This window comes from Balaenoptera ricei, chromosome 1, assembly GCF_028023285.1.
Source record: "Balaenoptera ricei isolate mBalRic1 chromosome 1, mBalRic1.hap2, whole genome shotgun sequence".
NCBI lineage: Eukaryota > Metazoa > Chordata > Mammalia > Artiodactyla > Balaenopteridae > Balaenoptera > Balaenoptera ricei.
In genome coordinates, this window is record NC_082639.1 from 129,276,048 (window position 1) to 129,292,510 (window position 16,463).

Genomic DNA, 16,463 nt, shown 5'->3' on the forward strand with positions numbered 1-16,463 from the left:
GGTCATACTGAGCACACATAACGACCAGTACCAAGTGATGGGGGAGTTTTAGGGCCCCTTCCTGGAGAAAGGGCTCACCTTACCAACTGTAGTGTCAGAACAAGTATGGGACAAGAGCAGAGATTCCTGGCTAGGTAGAGGGGAACTTTGCTTGCTGAGCTATAAAGTGGTGGGTTCTGTGAATTCGTATCTTTTGTAGCCAAGTTAATCTTGTCCCTAAAAGTGTAAGTCCTGAGAAAAAGTTCTCTATGTCTATATGGTCTAAATCAGAACATATTTAGGTGGTCCAGGTCCCTTGTGTATTCATCTGCTTTCCCTACTGACTGCCTCTTAACATCTTTCCTGTACTCAGCATCAGGGCTGAGATCAAAACCCTTTGCTAAAGAAAACTAGAGACACAGGCTCCGAAGAGAAGAAACTGTCCCCGTTCCCCAAGAATGGTTTGATCACACTCCAGCTGACCACGCTACACAGCCAGCATAGCCACGGACTAAAGTGGCTCAGGACCGTGGTGGCTGGGAAGGCTCTCACGTGTATATCTGACCGTGTTTGTTAACGTCTGCTATTTTCACAGCTCTGCCAGAGGCTGAACGTGAATTTAATTCATTTGCCCATCCAAGAGATTAAGAGAAAGGAAACAAATCCATTTGGCTTAGATAAAAATGACTGTGGCCCTGGAGTGACCTGATGTCATGCTTTTGGGACTTGGCTATAGGATCCAATGTCCCACTGGGGGCCTGGGACAGACTGGAATGAGCCATGATTTCCTTTCAAAGCAAAAGATTAAAGCAATTCATTTTGATTGAAAACCATCTCCCAAAAATCCCTTTGCAATCAGCTTCAAGTACACATTGTTTTGTTTGAATTTTAGTTATTAAATATTCCTTCGGTGAAATGGAACATTCAGTTGGAGCTTGAGAATATGATATTTTGGTTATATAAAGTGTTTTGTGATAATGATGAAGTTATTTGACCTTTGTTTAGAACATGATTTCCTCAGAGAGAAAACAAACAACTTACGTTTCCTGAATGGTCCTCCTCACTCACCCATCAGAAACACATTCAAAATAACCAGGTCACTCTCTATTCAGGAGGGAAGTGAGAAGGCCTTGTGCCCAGCTAGAATGTTGTGGAGAGCATTCTTGCTGAGGACAGTAGATAGTTGAGGGCTTTGGCCTGTGCCTTAGCACTAACATAATAACACAATGCGGCCTGAGATAGATACGGGCCCTGAGGATGAGATGAGCTGTGTGGTATGGTGGCTACAACTCGGGTCAGGCAGTCAAGGATAAAAGACTGGCAGGTTACCTTGGAGAAACAAAGAATGTTATCCATGAAAGGATTCTTGCAGTCAAAAGGGAGAGAAATTCAGGCGACCAGGACCAGATATGAAAAATACAGTAACTTTTCCTTGGGACTGCAGGATATAACATCTAGTGTGAAGCAATGCAGTGTAACATTGTTTTTTTTGTGATGAGCAAATGCGTACAAATTGATGGAACTCTGGATAAGGCGGATCACAAAGAAATATCTGTTTGCGTCCTTGGGATCAACATCAGTAAAAAGAATGTCTGTCTTTGGGTTGGCCAGCTAATGGGAAAGGATCAGGAGAATTCACGGAAGAATAATTAGTGAAGCTCAACTGTGAAGACTCTGGATGCTTCTTAAAACCTGAATCAAGTCAAAACCAATCGCCAGGATTATTTTGTTTCTCTCTTTTGCTCTCAATTATTAAGCAGCTCTTAATCCTTTGGCAGAAGCTCTCCAAAGCAAGGCTGAATCGTATCCTTTCCTATTCCCTGCCTTTGGATATGTCCCCTCCCATAGTTCATTCTTGTTTCTCTCTAATCCTCCTTCCACGATGGGCTACAGTGCAGCATCAAACTGATGTTGGCTTGTCTAGCTGGTATGTTCAACAGAAGCTACATAAAAAGACAGAGGTGTACACTTGGTGCAGGTGTCCCTGACATAGGGTCCATGGACCCCAGCGACTTAGGGGGCCAAGAAGCCCCTGACATTGTATACAAAGCAATGTAGATCTCTAAATGTGTACTTTTCAAGGGAGGAGGGGTGCATAGCTTTCATAAGGTTTGAAAAAATGTTTTGATAAAGTTATAAAAGGCAATTCAGAGTAACATGGCTGTACACTAATGAATGGGTAAACATAAAACTTAGGGAATAAGGAATGCAGATTAATAACCACTCCGTTAAGGATACTTATAGCTATCTGGGTGCAGCTGAGATACTGAGATTGCGAAAAGGCCTGCATACCTGACACTGAAGGACTGGGTCCCCATCTCAGCCTATTTTTAATTACCATTATTCTTTTAGGGCCTAGTAACAGAAGAAATACAATTTGAAGGCTCTTCCAATGGGCTTAATTCATCCTGGAAAATACCACAGACATATACAGACAAATGTACAAATAAATTAAAGGAGCAATTAGTAACTAATGCAGAGGCAAGACAGATGGAGGGATAGCAAATTAAGCAAATACAGAGTTAAATGACTGAATACCTGGCATAATCTCCACAGCAAAACTGGGCAAGAGATCAGCAAGCAGCCCTGTCCTGCCTAAAAGAAGTGGAAGGAAAAGAAGTAAAGAGGTTACTCCAAAGGAAAAACACAGCCTGAAGCCTAGCTCCAGCCAGCACCATCCCTACATGGGGCCATTGATCCATGCTGTCTGTGTCATGACACGCACATCACTGGGCTGGGCTCAGTCAAGAGAATGACCTTCTCCATCAATCTTTGGCAGCCATCTAAGAACTCTGCACCTAAACCAGGCAGAAGCAGAAACAGAAATTTCTCTCCAACTGTTATAGAAGGAGGAAATCTCTGCTTCAAATGTGAAAAACCCTGCTTGAGCAGACTGACATATACCATCTCCATTCATTTATACATCCTACTCCACGTATATTATTGGAAAGTCAAACCCGTCTGTATCCAAACGTTCAACCTACATTTTCATACATCCATACACAGTCCCATGTCCATATAAAAACAAAAGTACATATTTGGTTTTAACTCAGAATTATCTCCCTACATGATTCTATTTATAGCCTAAAGATATTTCAATGATTAAAGTTTTCAAAGGCAAGGAAATGATAAAGCTAGATCAGTTATACACTCTTCGACACTCCTTCTGGCTTCAGAAATACTCTGTACATATGTATATGGTACGGCTTTTCCATATGGCACCCACAGCTGGCGTGGTATGGACCCAAGTGCCTTCTGCGTGATATGGCACAGAAGCTTAAGGGCTGGTGTCAGAACAGGTGCCCCTCGGGGCTCTGAGAAGCAAAGAGCTATGCAGGAAACAACACACTGGAAGAGTTTGGGGAGGAGGTTAGTCCTTTTAAAAACTAGCCTGGTTTATACAGAAAGAAGTGCTGAATGCTTCCACTATGTTCTCATATCCAGGTAAATATAAAGGCTGTAATAGGACTTCTGCCCTGTACCAGGTTCTCTCTATCACAGTGCAGCCCTGCTAAGAAACAAGTTGCACTAGGAAACAACTAGCAAACTTGCCTCCTTTGAGGCTTGTGATGGCAAAAGGTCACTATGGTTCCTAAGCCTACAACTGAATCTTACTTCACTTATGGGCATGACATATGCTTCTAGAACAGCTCTGTCCAGTAGAAATGTAATGTGAGCGACCAGTAATTTTAGCTTTTCTAGTAATCACATTAAAAGTTTTTTTTTAAAAAAAGATGAAATTACCTTCATAATATTTTACTTGTACCAATGTAGCCAAAATATTAATACTTCAAAGGCTCTGTAGCCACACATCACTATTAGAAAACACACCTCTAGGGGTCTGGTCTCTTTGGTTCATTAGAAAACAACTTTTCCTGTTGAAGTTTGTTGAGGTGCATTAGAGAAAAAGTTACCCATGTGTGTGGTTTATATTTTGAGTCTAAAGGTCATAGTTGGTCACTGATCCTCTCCTCTATCAAATCACCCCATAGAAAAGCAGCTCTGCCAAAAGTCAAAGAAAAAGTTCTTCCAAGGCACTAGGAGAGGATGCTGCAGCAGGGGCAAGGTGTTAAGGAGTCAGGTAAAAGGGCTCTTTGCTCACTTTATTTTTCTTGGCTCTTCTCAACTATACAAGGCCAGTGTGGTAAAATGTGTCCCAGTCATGTTTCCTGCCTGGGTAATGGTCCCACATTTGAAAAGTTAATCAGTACCAGAGTACATCCCAAGGAAAAGAAAGCATGGAGTGGGCCACTAGGTTAACTCTGTTTTATTTTGTATTTAGTTATATTTTTGGCCACGCCATGCAGCATGTGGGATCTTAGTTTCCCAACCAGGAATCACACCCGTGCCCCCTGCAGTAGAAGGTGGTAGTCTTAACCACTGGACCGCCAGGGAAGTCCTGAAGTTAGCTCTGTTTTAGGTTTTGGCAAGAAGAGTTTCCTTCTTTCTGTCTTCTATCTTGTGCAGCTGACATGGTAAGAGTGGTTTGGTGCTTGCAAGGTCTCTTGCAAAGACAAGTGGGAGCCAAGTAGGTCATTGGAAAAGGGCATCTTGAAAGAGAGATGGGCTAGCCTTTGGCCTAAGCCAACATGAAAGGCTAGGAGGTTCCCCAAGGCTCACACGTGGTCTAGTCCAGTTCCCTAGGATAGGCGACCTGACAGGGATTTGGGGCCAAAGTCCAAGCAAGTGATTAAGAGCATGCATTGGTCTCACATGGAATGTCCTCTGTACAAATATCTCTTGGAAGCTCAACAAGGCAAGAGACAAGTGGTCAAGGATTTGGGAATTTGGGATCTTGGACATCTCTTAAAGGCATAATTAGTATTAATTACAGCCAACAGCCAATGATCAAGAAGTCAATATTAAAAAAAAAAGAAGTCAATATACTGTGCTTTTAGCAAGGCAGTTATCAGATGCTTACTTAATGGTGTTTTTTTTAATATGGACAATTAGTACTTCTAAATATATCTTATTGTATGTAGTAAAATGAGAAGCTTTTATTGTGTTTACTTTCTAGTTCTCAAGCCTACCACTGTTTTAAACATCCTTATATGTGCTGTAGCCCAAATCATTAATTACATTCATAAGAGAAATGTTATTGATGATATAAGCTATCGATTTGTATACAATTTCTCACAGGAAATTAGCTATGTGATAATAATTAACTATAAAAAAATCCATACATTCAAGGAGGATATGGTACTCACACATATTATATAGAGCATATTCTATTGGAGTAAGCAGTGCACTGGGAGTCAGGGTACTGAAGGCAGCTTTGACATTAGTTTACTTGGTGACCACTATGGACAGATTACTTCCTCTTTCTAGGACTCAATTTTCTCATTAGTCAAATGAGGCGGTTGAATGAAGAGATCCATAAATAGGGAGACCATACATCTTGGTTTGTCTGGGACAGTCCTGGTTTATGCCTGTTGTCCTGGTGTAATTATTAATAGCACCCCTTTTAATTCCAAAGTGTTCTAATTTGGACAATTATTTATATGGTCACCCTATCCATAACATTTTCAGTTCTCAAATCTGATACTCAGTGATCAGAGTTGCAAACTCAATTCCATATGTTTATACGGACCAGTAGATAATGCAAACAAGTGCAGCTGGTCAAATGTAATACAACTGGGAGCAGCTGGGCGTGTGGCAAATGGCATCTTGTGTCTGTAGGGGCTGCTTCTACGCACCTCTAGCCAATTGTTGCCTCACAGAAATGTGTCTTCAGGGTTGCAAATCTTCCTATTTTTCAAGATTAGCCAGACCCCAGATTTTTATGTGAAATATCCTGATTTTCAAATGTTGGCAACTGATTCATAGATTTTTAAAAATCGCTGGACAAGCCATATACAATATGTTTTGGGACTGTATAGAACCCAGAGGTCATGTGCTTGCAACCACTGTGGGGTATATATACACAGATATAATTATGATGGATAAAACACACAAGCTGGATTTCCACACATGCTGTTTAGAACAACACCTTGATGGTGTTCTGACACTACTTCTGCACACAGAATGTTAGTGAATATAAGCTCTAGGCAGCTATGTTCAAATTGAAATCTGAAAGCAACAGTATGACACACCAAATTGTTAGCCCCTATTTCTGGGGCACTGGAATGGGCATCATGGAAGAACAATGAAGGGGCTTTCATGTTTTAGATTTTTTTTACACGTGTAATTGAAAAAGTTAAAATAAGAAACATGGACAGGAGATTCACAAAGCTTGTCACTCCAACAGAAAGACATACATCAAGCTTCTCATTCTCCCTGAAGCAATGGCCAATAGCTGACACTTCAGAAGATGGTGAAGCCTTCCCATAATGCACCCGTGTAGTGTTAGCCCCAGGGTGGTGTGGGTGACAGACTTTGGCAGTAAAATGGGTAAAATTAAATGTCTTCAGAATTCAGAACATAGTAGGAGTTTGGGGATAGCAGATTATACCACTATGTTATGTCAACAGTAGAGAGGGAGAGAGAGAGCAAAGCTCTCTGGCTTTTATACCATGACCTATATTTTCCTCGAGCTAAAGGCATTTTAAAAAGTGAATTTATGCTGGAATCCTATATTTCTAAAAGTCATTTTGCTTCCAGCTTCTTGCTTAACAATTCCTAAAAACTGCTGTTGCCAGTTAGAAATGCTCTAACTTTTCTTCCTATTCTACTCTATTCTATTCTGTCACATCCAATGAAGGTCTGATGTTAGAGAGTCCAAACAATTGCAGTAAATACATTCCAGATTTCAGCAGCACTTTACCAACACTTGTGAATCACTGTCATTCTTCCAGGATTCAGTTAGAGTAGCAATTACAAGTCACTTTAATGTCTAAGAAAAGGCTGGAAAACAGACCCAGCAAATAGAAAGCCACATTTACTCTTTTCAAACCCCAGCTCAAACTATGAGTAGAAAATAGTTTTCATGTAAGCACTTCAAACAGTTTTCCCCAAACCTTGCAGAATCCATTACTTTTAAGAAATTTCCACATGAATAGACCAAATGAATCAGGCATACTACTAGTTTGTACACACACACATGCAAGTGTCAGTATCATTCCATACCGTCACAAACATCATAGCCCAAAACATTCATGTATTTTGGGTTGAATGACGAGGGCAGAAACAATTACTTTGAATAAAACAACTTACAGATTTTACCTATATAATTCCCTATTTCAGCTGTTTTCTGCCACTGACACCTTGAAGTTATCCCCAACTGAACTCTTGGTACATATTCCTGAGAACAAGCTCACTTCTGGAATGTCTCCAATTCATTCATTCAACAAAGAAATGTATATTGTGCCTGGTGGAGAGGCAGAGAGGAACAAGACTCGATCCCTATGCTTGAAAGCCTCAGGCTCGCCCATGCAGCTTGTCCAGCAGCGTGAGGCTAAGAACTCAGCTTTACTTCTCTGCTTCTGGGTCACATGACTTACCAAGGTCAAAGGACTTTCTTCCTGCCAAGTCCCCTGTTTTCATTAGCTTTTTTTTTTCTTTTTGCATTTTTGACATCAGGTTCCCCCAGTCCTGAGGTCTTCCCCCAGAGACACAGTCCTTGCCTGGTTTCCCACTCCTCTCCTACCCATGGCATTATCTTCACATATTTCACAACAAACCATGTCCCGGTGACATTTCCCCAAGGTTCTGATACCCTTTTCTTGGCCAGTCAGGCCCTCAATGCAGGATGTACTTAACCTTCTTTACTAAGATAACCAGCTAACGAACTTCTCAATCTTCTGCTTCACTCAAATTCTTACCACACACAGGGTACAAGACTCTGAAATATGTTCCGACAGAGCCGTGTAAGAATACTGCCCTGAGAGGCTGCGTCCTCCTCCATGCTCCCGGCATCATGAGAGCACTTGTCTCTCAGCTGCCGTGATTCCTTTACACGTGCCTCCACTAGCAGGATGGAAACCCCTCTGCATCCCCAACAGCGTGGCATGAGGCGGCACCTCACCCGTCAGGACCTTGAACTCTTCCCAGTAGTAAATCCCCATTGTTTTCTATGCTGGGCTTCTGGCTGGACTTCTGATTTACTGCTCACGTTCGTGCCTTTTATCCAGCTCAGATGGACTCTTAACGAGCATATGAAGGAACCATTCATTCATTCAGCACTATTCTATGTACTGGAGAATGTTTAGCACCCCTGCACTCAGGGCTCAACGCCAGGAACGTCCTCTACTCACTGGAATATCCGCAAATGCCATCTTGCCATCTCAGGGGATTGAAGCACCACCTCATCCCACCCCTACAAGCTGAAAGCCACGAGCCTAGGTTATTTTCAAGGCAGCCATTACAGAGCGATACAATATGCGCCCCAAATTGGTTTTTGTCTCTAGTCTTAAAACTTAAATCCAAGCTCTGATCATTAGTCCAAGTTCTAGATGTAGGACAAACTTGTTTTCAGATCCTAGATCTGCTACTCAATTATTTGATGACAAAAGACACATTATTTAATGCATTGGACCTTATGAAAAGAAGGGAAAACAATACTTCCTTTGTCCTTGTGATGTCAACACTGCTGACAGCATAGTTAGCTCCATTCATCTCTTTGAAACGTACTAACTTGGAGTCCTTTTCAGTTTTGCCAATATATCATACAAATGAACCTTCTGTTCAGGATGATCTAGAATGTTTTTCTTCCCCAGCTTCTTGAGGTTCCCTTCTTTTCCCTTCTGCTTAATGCATATCTTGGCTTCATCCCACTTCCAAGCTTTCCTAAGATGCCCTGGATCCGTTTTCAGGGATGTACTGTATCCACCCCTGATCTCTCAGATCCTAACCCTCTAAAAGGTTTCTCTCCTAAGTCTTTGAGGAGAGCAGATGTTTTTCTCTGGTCCTTTTAAGTGTAAAGTTGTTTCTGTGGCTGTTTGGAATCCCCCCAAATAGGAAATTTCCCAAGGGCACACACATCCCTGTTTTTATTCTATATTCCCATGGCAACCATGCACTCAATAAATAAAGATTATGATTATCCATCACAAATGTGGATATAGCCTCCCTTTCTTTTATATGTAAACTATGTATTTAAGCATTTCATGTGTGTACTTTTTCTTTTTTTGTCCCTTTCGTTTTGGCTCACTTTAAATTATAGTGAATAATTCTTACAGTGAATTCTCTCCACAAAATGAGTAGTATCAGACCATCTGCAATTAACTGTTAATAAATGCTTCAGGCTTTTCGGCAGTGATTATAAGCTTGGCCTAAGGCACTGACTTCTATTCACACAGAATTCTAAAATCAGATTGTATTGCCAGAAAGGATCTCGGAGGTCATCTAATCCATAACCCACTCCATGTTTTCAGGAACCTGAGGCTCAGAGAGCTTAAGAATCTTACCCAAAGTCACACAGCTGACTAATAAACCAGGAGTAGAACCTGGGTCTACTCACCCCCATCCCTATCTTTTTTCCCCAGTATCTCACTCCCCTTCAAGCTTTGCTTATTCTTAATTTAGAAACGTTAGACATGTGCAGCATTTCTAATCTCCTAGTATCTGCAGTGAGCAACACAGAAATTTGTGTCTGTGGCATTACTGCTCTACTTACATAATTAAAGTATAATGTTTGGATATAGGAGTGTTGGAGATGGTTAACAATTTCAGCACCTTTTAAAGCTGTGACCAGAAAATGATTACTGAATACATCATAACACAGTATGAGCTAATTAAAAGGCATTCACCATGCTGCTATAAACTAATAAACAATAATAAAAATGATTGCAAAGCACTCTGCCTTTGCAAAGTGCTATAGTGATCCAACCCCCTAGCCCTCAAGAGTGAGTAGCTGCAAAGTGTTATTAGTAATATAACGTGCTTAACTTGGCCTGAGATGAAATGACTAAGACAGTTAGATTTGATTCCAAAATGATGTGGAGCAGGGTGGGATTTAATGCAAGGAGGAAATTGAGTTTCTTGGTGCCCAGTGTGATTTCCTGAGCTCCCTGTGCTCCAACCATCAGACCTGCACAGACACTTCAGATGCAAAGATATCAAGAACGGCTAGTTTCCTTAACCCAAAAAGCCCAGGCGGTCCACGGCAGACACGGAGGGGCACACAGCTTGGTAGGTCTCGGATTGTCAGAGTTCCTGCCCTTTCCTCCGTGGCCAGCCCCCTCTCGGTGTGAAGGGCTTGGGCATGGAGCATTTCCCAGAGCAAATTCTGAGGCACTGCACCGTGTGAACTCAGACCTGCACACTTGAATAGCGAGCGGCAGCTGGCTTTGGAGAAAAATGCCATGGCTGTCTCCTGACCGGCTTTCAAGGGCTGCCATTCTTTCTTTCCAGGGCTGAGCCGATTTTCGGCGACACCCGCTCTCCCGCGGGCCTCCAGGGCCACCCCTCTGCGGGGCCCGTCCCCTCCCTCCCGCGCACCGGCTTCGCATTTTTGCCGCCTCCCGGCTCTGTCGACTACAATGCGGCCGGCGGGCTGACCCAGCTGCTCCAGCTCACGCCTGGGTAACCACGGCAACCGCGGGCTTCAGGAATGCTCACTAATTGAAGGGCGAGTTTCCTCCCACAGTGATGAGCAACAAGTGAAGCAAAAATAGTGAGGCGGGATAAAGGCTTCGAGGGAGCAGGGGGAGGGAGGGGAGAGCAATCACAGAGCGAGACTGGGTGGCTGGGGGTGAGGGGAGGGCAAACAGCGCCTTCAACACCTCGTTTGTTCTCTTCACAACCCAGGGCAGTGAAGAACCTTAAAGGACATCGTTTACCCGTCAGAAACCTCAGCACACGTTTTTCAGTGAACAACTGTTACTGCAAACCACCACCTCTTTGCTGGGCCCCTTTGCTTCTAGTAAATGAATGGAGATGTGCACATCCCTAGGTCCCCATAATTAGAATGCCAGCTAACATCCAGGGTGCAGCAGGTGAAGGTGAGCTGAAACTAATTGGATCCCAGCTCCTCTGGATCTTCTGTTCTCTTCAATCAAAAAAAGAACTTTCCAGGTGATCATCTCTAAAGATGGGGTGACCATCACACCAGTATGCCTGTTGTCTTGACATAAATTATTAAAAGTCTCCCCTTTTCACTCTCAAGAGTATTCTAATTTGGACAATAAATTATAAGCTCACACTATCAAAAGTCTTTCCAGGCCCATCCAGATCCTAATCCAAGTCTCAGGTGTTCCCCAAACCCTTCCAGACTTCATCAAATGGCCTGTGTGACCTAATCCTTGTATTTAGGTTAGGTAGTAAACACCCTGTAATTAACTGAGAAACGGGGGCTTCCAACAGCTACCAAAACATAGCAACCAAAAGTCGGCATGCTGGGACAGAACACCCTGAAACCCACTAGCAGGAAGATTCCCACAGGGCTGATTAGGGTCACCACTTGCAAGGCACTGCACAGATGTCACTGAGAAAACATGAATCTATTAGTAATAGGATTGCCAATTAACAGATGGCTCATTAAAGCCTCTGCTCATGGAATGGGCTAAAAGAAAATCAGCTCTCTAGGAGGAGTCCCGGAACACAGAATTCCCTAAAGAGGGTTCCCTCAAATTAGGGATGACATCCTGGCAATGAGATGTGGGGGATAGGAAAAGGTAGGAGAAGGGAACTGACATTTACTGAGTTCGTATTATGTGTTATTTAATCCTCATACTAGGTCTTCCATGTAACTTTCATTTTCCCTCCCTCATTTTTACAGATGAGGAAACCGAGACTCGTCAACATTGACTTACTGAAGGTTATATTGCTGCACTGAGTCCACAGATATCTGACCCCAAAGCCCCGTGCTCTTCACAGTGGACCTTATCCAGTATCCAGATTGACCTTTGGTCAAGATCAGAGTTTTGCAACCTTGGTACTATTCACATTTGGGGCCAGATAATCCTCTGTTGGGGGGTAGGAGGGCTGCCCTGTGCGTTGTAGGATATTCAACAGACTCCTTGGTCTCTATCCACTAGATGCCATGGTACCCCACAAGACGTGACAACCACAATGTTTCCAGACATTGCCAAGTATCTCCTGGGGGGTCCAAAGAGGCCCCTCTTGAGAATCAGTAGCCTAGATATTTAATATCAAATATAGTTTTAATCTTTTCTTGTACTGCTCTCTCATTGCTTCAGAAATATAATACTTATCTTTACCAAAAGACAGTAATTTTCATAGGGACAAAACAGTGCCATTTTTAAATTTTGTATCCTCACTGTGCTAGGGACATAGTATGCCAAAAGGACTGGTTAAAAGTTAAATCATAATTCAAATACAAATCACGCTTGAAGCAAAACTGACTCTATTGCATGGTGCCTATCAAAGAGCAAGGTTGCGATTATGCAGTGGAGAGGTCTGAAGGCCAGAGGAGGCTTCCTGCAAAGGGTAAAAGGCCTGATCCCTAGTCTTTGGAGCAACCACAAACCCCACTCCACTGCTCAGATGGTAGAAAGCTCATTATTGGCAGCCATTAACCAGAATCAGATGCTAGTTGATGCCTGGTTGACTTTTCTGCCTCCTCCTTCTCCTCCGCCCCTTCAACAGTTTTCTGGTTCTTCTCAAAACCAAGACCAACAGAGGCATCTAGGTAAGCTCAGGGCAGAGTAGGCCAGAGCTAGGAGAGAGGGCTGGGAGAAAAGCCAGTGGGGCTGAGGCCTAAAAAGCTCCCTCCCATTGTAAGTTTTGTGTCCCCCCCCTTTCATGGGAGGCAGTGCAGTTATCTCAGCTCTTCAGGAAATCTGAAGATAGATAGGGTAGGTCCATCCTCCTAGAGGAATCAACTCCCCTTGACGTCTTTCATGTGAAGCCAAGATATCTGAAGTATAATCAAGTCTGCAAAGGAAAATGTGGGCACAGCCCAAATTGAAAGATGTTCCAAAGGCGTAACCCCCAGATTTATGGCTAGACTGTGACTCGGTAATTAATTCCTTCTCTCCCTTTTGCCAGGAGTCAACTTTTCTTTCTTCTCCTCCAATTCTTTCCCCCTCTTCCTCTGTAAATCTTTGAGAGAAACAGCAACAGTCACTCTCAGAGATCAAAGTTTGAGCAGGCAACAAAGACCTCCGAGGAGGAAGCTGTTGCCATGGGAACTCTCTGAGCTGAAGCCCTTTTAATCGGCAGATCTCCTGGTTAGCAGCACAGGCTGGGGCTGGTAAAGAGGAAGAGAGGGGGGAGGGGCACTCTTGGCAACAAGTAGCCTTTCTAAACAGCCAGGACTCCACCTGGGGGTGGAGGTAGGACAGGATTCAAATTGAGGCAGCACTGGCACGGGGGTGAGTGCCTGAGTATCTCTGCACAGCCACAGAAACAGACTTCCATCAAAAATCCCTAAAGCCCATCACAAATTCCGAGATGTCCCCTCCCAAGAATTCCCTGATTTCTTATTATGTTCTTAATGGCTTTTTAATCCTAATGGGCAGAAAGGTGGATTTTAGACCAGAATAACACTTTCAGGCACAGTATTGTGAATAATGTGATTTTTTTAAAAAAAAAATTAATGCATGCCTGTTTCTCCACCTCTTGTCTGGGTAATATATGTTTACTTCTGGATAAGTCACAGGAGGAAATGGAAGGAAAACTAGAAGCACGACAGGAAAACAAAGGTAATTCTGTGGCATTACCTTCACATTCTGTGGCATTATTCTTCACAGGGAATAATCAATCCCAACTTAGCGCCTACTCACAAGGACCTGCTGGGAGCAAGCCTATTTCTGGCCTCCTGAAATAGCATGGCATTTGGCCTAAAAAGAAGCAGAAATTGATGAATTCCACAAAATATTAACAGTGTGTGTTTTTGCCTGCCTGGCATTCTTTTCTTCTTCATTTGGAAACAAATGTCCAACTTCTCTTTAGGAAGCTAGTCCTTTACCCTTTTGCCTTCAATTTATATGGTTCGTTTGGGGCTGGTGGTACCCTACATGCCACCCCCCAACAACAGGATGTTTGCTGACACTGTGGAGAGAGGCAGTTTATCCTCCTGAGAGCAAAGGTGTTAAAGACCTGCTAGGGGCCAGGTTTGGAGACAGCCTGCCCAAGAATGCAGCTAACACAGAGGAGATAGAGATTCTTTAAAACATAATCTGAACACTGGGACTCAGCCATGCTTGAAGTTAGGAATACCCTTGGACTTATTGGTTACCTGAGCCAAAAAGGTCCCCTAAGCCAGTTTGAGAATCTATCCCTTGCAATTAAAAGAGTTCTGAAGAACACAATAGTTAGCTCTGATGGTGAGAGTTTGAAGAGAGATTTTCTTCTTCTTCCGTTTTGTTTGAAATTTTTATAATAAACGTATCATTTTTCTAGAACAGAAACAATATTAAAACAAAACAGGACAGCAGTATTTGGGGCATCACCCTATACAGAGAATTAATTCTGCAATCTGTGGATATTTTAGATAAAGTCAAAATTATAGAAAGGATGCTAAAGCCATCTTGTTTATCCTAATATTTTGGACAAGAGAACCTGTTCCATGTTGAAAGCTCATCAGAGAGGGAGTCTCTATAATCTCCTTCAACCAACCATAATTTCCAAAAATTGTTATTTACCATTAGGAAAGTCTTTCTTAGCTTTAATTCTGAACACTCTTGGCTCATGTCCTGTTATTCTTTTCTCGGTCCAGAGGCACAAGTGTTCATCCAGCCATATTTCCACTGGGGCCCTTTCCCTCCTTTATCTACTTGGCCCTTAAAAAACAAGCTACCACATGACACATCAGAAAGAAGGGGTCAGGCCCTTATATTGTGCATAGAAAGAAGTAAGAACAAGGCGAGCTGCTTTTAGATTTTAAAACAACAACTTCCCTACTTGAGCCTTCCTGAATGGTGAAGTCATTTTCCTGCCAGCTGGAGCTGACCGAGGGAACTTTATTCCTATCCAAACAGTGGCATGGTTCCAGGTTATAAACAGACTGTTCCCGCCACTGATCCTAGACCAATGTCTAATCTCAGGGTGGCAGATTTCTGGACACTTCCACCTTCTGTGACTGTCTTCTGGTATGGCCCTACGATCCCAAACATCTGTCTAAATATTTCTAAGGTACCTGTCACTGTCATCTCAAAGCACCCTAAACACCACGTGCATTTCCAGCTTCAGAATGACTCTACCTTCTGAATCGTCAAAAAGAGACTAAAGAGTGTTCAGTATAGTGTTTGCATTTAGTGTTGAATCAGCGGTTATCCTCCCATTTCTCTGAATCACATCTTTGGATATTTCTGAAACCTCTGAAAGAAGCATCTGAAGCGATTTGTAGATGGTTCAGATGTATGGGGAAAAGAAGGTGGGTCATGCTCAGTGGGGAGGTATGCAGTCTGGACAAAAACAGCTATGTCTTTGAAGTGAGGGCCCAGGTCAATGGTTATAGGCATTGGTTATAGGTTTCACTGAGAAATGAAATGAGATACTAAAGCAAATCTGGGACAAGTAAAACTCATTACCTATGGCCTAAAGCAGCAACATTTTTAAAAACATGACTTATGCAGGGGAGCATTCTATAGCTTCTTAATATAGACAGGTCGCGTGGTATCGTGGAAAGAGATGAGGCTGGGAATCAAAACACTTGGGTTTGATCAAAGACACTTTTTTTGAAGGGGATAATAATTACAAAACCTGAACATTAATTTCTTCATTTGGAAAACAAGGGAAATAATGCCTGCTCTCCTACATTACAAGGTTATAATAGAAAAATTTTGTGAAGTCAAATTATTATCAGTGTACATTAATGTTAGTAGTAGATGTAGTAATGGCATCACTTTGGTGGATATTTATTGCTTTTTGGGGCATCTCACATCCATTCTCCCTTTTTTTGGTAACAGTGCCCCAATTTACTTTGGGGAATTAATTCTTCTCCATATCTTGATGGACTAGCCACCAAGAGCCTCTAATCTCCTAATGCTAAGCAGTGGACACCTACCCAACTGGACCAGCTGGACTCTCTCTCCTGAGACTGATTCTTGAGTGAGAAAATGCAAGATCAGAAAAAAAGAGATGAGTTGATTTTTTTAATGTCCATGGAGCCCTAAATACATTGTCTATTAATTCTTGCTACATAGACCCTGGAGCATCTCTGGCGGGGGCAGGAATGGTGCTGTGTTCATCAAAACATTTTTACTTTCTTCCTGGACACAAACAAAATAACAGGAGAAGTAACCCATTTCACTGACAGACCTGACCCCTAAAAAGTCCCCCATGAATGACCTTCCTTACTTTTTCTTTCTGTGCAGCCGGGAGCAAAGTTCTCCAATACAGCAAACTAAAACAATGGAGAAGCCTAGACCCCTACACCATACTTGGAAGGGAGCTCCCCAGGTAAAAGCCTCCTAACCCACATCTGACTATGACAAGATGACGTAATGAACTTCTATGGTGGCAAGTCACTGAGATTTGGGGGTTGTTTTTACAGAAGCTAGTAAGTGTTACCCTAATATATTATCCTTTTTGGAGACTGATTTTCCAGCCTTTCTTTCAATTTTGATATCCTTCCAATGAATTCCTTTCCTGATTAGGTTAGCCAAAGTCTACTTCTGTTGCTTTCAACCATAGTCCCG

General features: G+C 42.6%; 1 protein-coding gene across 4 annotated transcripts in view; it reads right to left on the bottom strand.

Annotated features, from left to right (window-relative positions):
- Positions 1-16,463, bottom strand: part of ILDR2 (immunoglobulin like domain containing receptor 2) — a 58,182-nt gene that overhangs the window by 20,488 nt on the left and 21,231 nt on the right. For 2 of the 4 annotated variants that reach the window (XM_059935479.1, XM_059935460.1), the window contains exon 4: positions 2,518-2,574. The exons of the other annotated variants lie outside the window; for them this stretch is intronic. In XM_059935479.1, the coding sequence (XP_059791462.1) occupies positions 2,518-2,574 (57 nt within the window). The remainder of the gene's footprint in view (positions 1-2,517; positions 2,575-16,463) is intronic. 4 annotated transcript variants of the gene reach the window in all.